At 40.2% G+C, this 2212-nt stretch overlaps 2 protein-coding genes across 6 annotated transcripts in view; both read right to left on the minus strand.

Annotated features, from left to right (window-relative positions):
- Window positions 1-2212, minus strand: part of LOC103363509 (mannose-specific lectin-like) — an 8678-nt gene that overhangs the window by 668 nt on the left and 5798 nt on the right. The window lies entirely within an intron of this gene.
- LOC103363510 (mannose-specific lectin-like) lies at window positions 1128-1958 on the minus strand. Its single transcript, XM_008290309.1, has 3 exons — window positions 1889-1958; window positions 1650-1743; window positions 1128-1512 (listed from the first exon to the last, which is right to left on the minus strand). Exons 2-3 carry the CDS (start codon window positions 1737-1739, stop codon window positions 1249-1251), a joined length of 354 nt encoding a protein of 117 aa, XP_008288531.1. The 5' UTR covers window positions 1740-1743; window positions 1889-1958; the 3' UTR covers window positions 1128-1248.

The following is a 2212-nucleotide window of genomic DNA, read 5'->3' on the forward strand; positions in this document are numbered from 1 at the left end:
CTCACCTGGAAAACTGCCTTCCACTCCCTGTTGTTGGAAATAAGGAAGTCTCCCTTGCGGAGCTCGTCATTTTTAGACAAGTAGTTCCTGCTCATTATTCTGAAACAGAAGAAATGCATCTGGTTATCTCTATTTAAAACAGAAAATGTCCCTTTAACAGCATCCCACAATGGCTCTGCATTTGGCTACTCTTGCACAGTAATGTCTGAATCCACCAGTCAGTATAGAAGTATAGAGTACTTACAGCTTTGAATGATCCACAGCAGTCAGAAGAGAATGATGTGATGCAGTTCATGTCTGATCACTGCATCTTTATACCATCTGCACTGGGGGTGGAGGGAAAGCCACCTGTCCTTTTCCTGTATAAACATAGATGGCTTTTCTCAAGAAGTCGTTGGTCAATGTGCCATTTATCAATAATATTCAAATTTACAACTGTGACATCCCTCTGACTTTTTTTGATATTCTTCACAGGACAAAGTGTAACACAAAGCTGCAAGAGCAATATCTATGATTTGAATATGAACATTATCAGATCTATGCACAACTCTAAGTTATGCCTGTTTCTTATTTTTAATATAGGAGCCAGTTTTCATGACATACTTTTTTTATTGGCAATCATGCAAATTGAATTCATCTGCTACATGTCTTTCATGGTTTATAACGGAGATGAAAGAGCTTTTATGGATGCTGCACCTTCCACCTGGAAGCTTTTGTGGCTTGATTTAACATTAATTAAAATTAAGGCTGCACAGCACGTTTGTCCTCTCAACTGGCTCATGTTTCAGGTTGGTAATGGTTGTTTTAATTTCACTTATGTGGAATATCAATGGGTTATTTTAGGGATTAAACCTTGTGACATGTTTAAAAGTTGAATTGTTATTGGAAAGTATGCTGGAGCTACAGGGTTCCAAAGATAGCTGCATTTGACAAGTGTCCGGCCTTTTCATTCATTTCAATAANTAACCACCGAGCCATTTTGCAGCCCTGTGACATCAAATGAGATGCCTACATATTGTTGCCTAATTAGTGTTTTGAACTTGATTTTAGTGTGTAAAAAAGAGCCACACAGGCAGAATGTGAAAGCTACAAGTTAATTCACTGCAAAGAGAAGGAAAACACGTTTATGCAATTTGAAAAGGTGCCTTTTATTGTGTCCACATTACATCGCAGGCAGTGAACTCAGGATAACATTCAAAGATTGCTTTCAATTTTAAAAGCACTCAGAAGCTCAAAAGTCATGTTAAGTCATTTTTTATTGCCTTTGGAAAACTCAGAGGTCCAGACAACTTCAGCTTCCCGGTAAATCACCAGCGTGCCGTCATCAGTCAGCTGAAGGCGACACGTGATGCAGGGAGCTGTGCTTGAGCCTGTGTCCCATATCACCTGGTTACTCGTGTCGTACATGACCAGGTTGCAGTCATCCTGCATGCACAGGCGAACAGCCTCTGCTCCATCAGTACCTGAAGCCCACACAGGGCTCGGGCCGTAAATGACAAAGTTGCCATCATCCTGCAGGAAAAGAGACACATTAGACTTTTATTAGAGCACGAATCTCTAAGAAAACTCACAGCTACTTTAATCTGACACGTGACCTGTAAACAATACTTTTGGCAAACTTCTGGATTGACAAAATCTGAGTGACTCACCTGGAAAACTGCCTTCCACTTCTCGTTGTTGGAAAGTAGGAAGTCTCCCTGGCGGAGCTCGCTATTTGCAGACAAGTAGTTCCTGCTCATTATTCTGAAACAGAAGAAACGTATCAGCTTGTCTGTATTTAAAACAGTGAATGTCCCTTCAACAGCATCCTACAATGGCTCTGCATTTGACTACTCTTGCACAGTAATGTCTGAATCCACCAGTAGGTATAGAAGTATAGAGTACTTACAGCTTTGAATGATCCACAGCAGTCAGAAGAGAATGATGTGATGCAGTTCATGGCTGGTCCCTGCATCTTTATATCATCTGCACGAGGGGTGGAGGGAAAGCGGTCTGCCCCTTTTATTGTTTTAAACAAAAGACTCATACAGTTCAAAAAGGCAATTTGTCACTAGTTGCTTTATCAGCAGAAGGATATACAGAGTTCACAGCAAATACCAGAATTGAGTACAACATTGTATAGTATCAGTTGTTGGTCAAGTGATTCACAGTTGTATCAACTGACAATCAAAAACAAATACTGTAGAAAGACAATATTTAAAATATAGACCGC

This window comes from Stegastes partitus, unplaced genomic scaffold (genome assembly GCF_000690725.1).
Source record: "Stegastes partitus isolate 25-593 unplaced genomic scaffold, Stegastes_partitus-1.0.2 Scaffold666, whole genome shotgun sequence".
In the NCBI taxonomy this organism is placed as follows: domain Eukaryota; kingdom Metazoa; phylum Chordata; class Actinopteri; family Pomacentridae; genus Stegastes; species Stegastes partitus.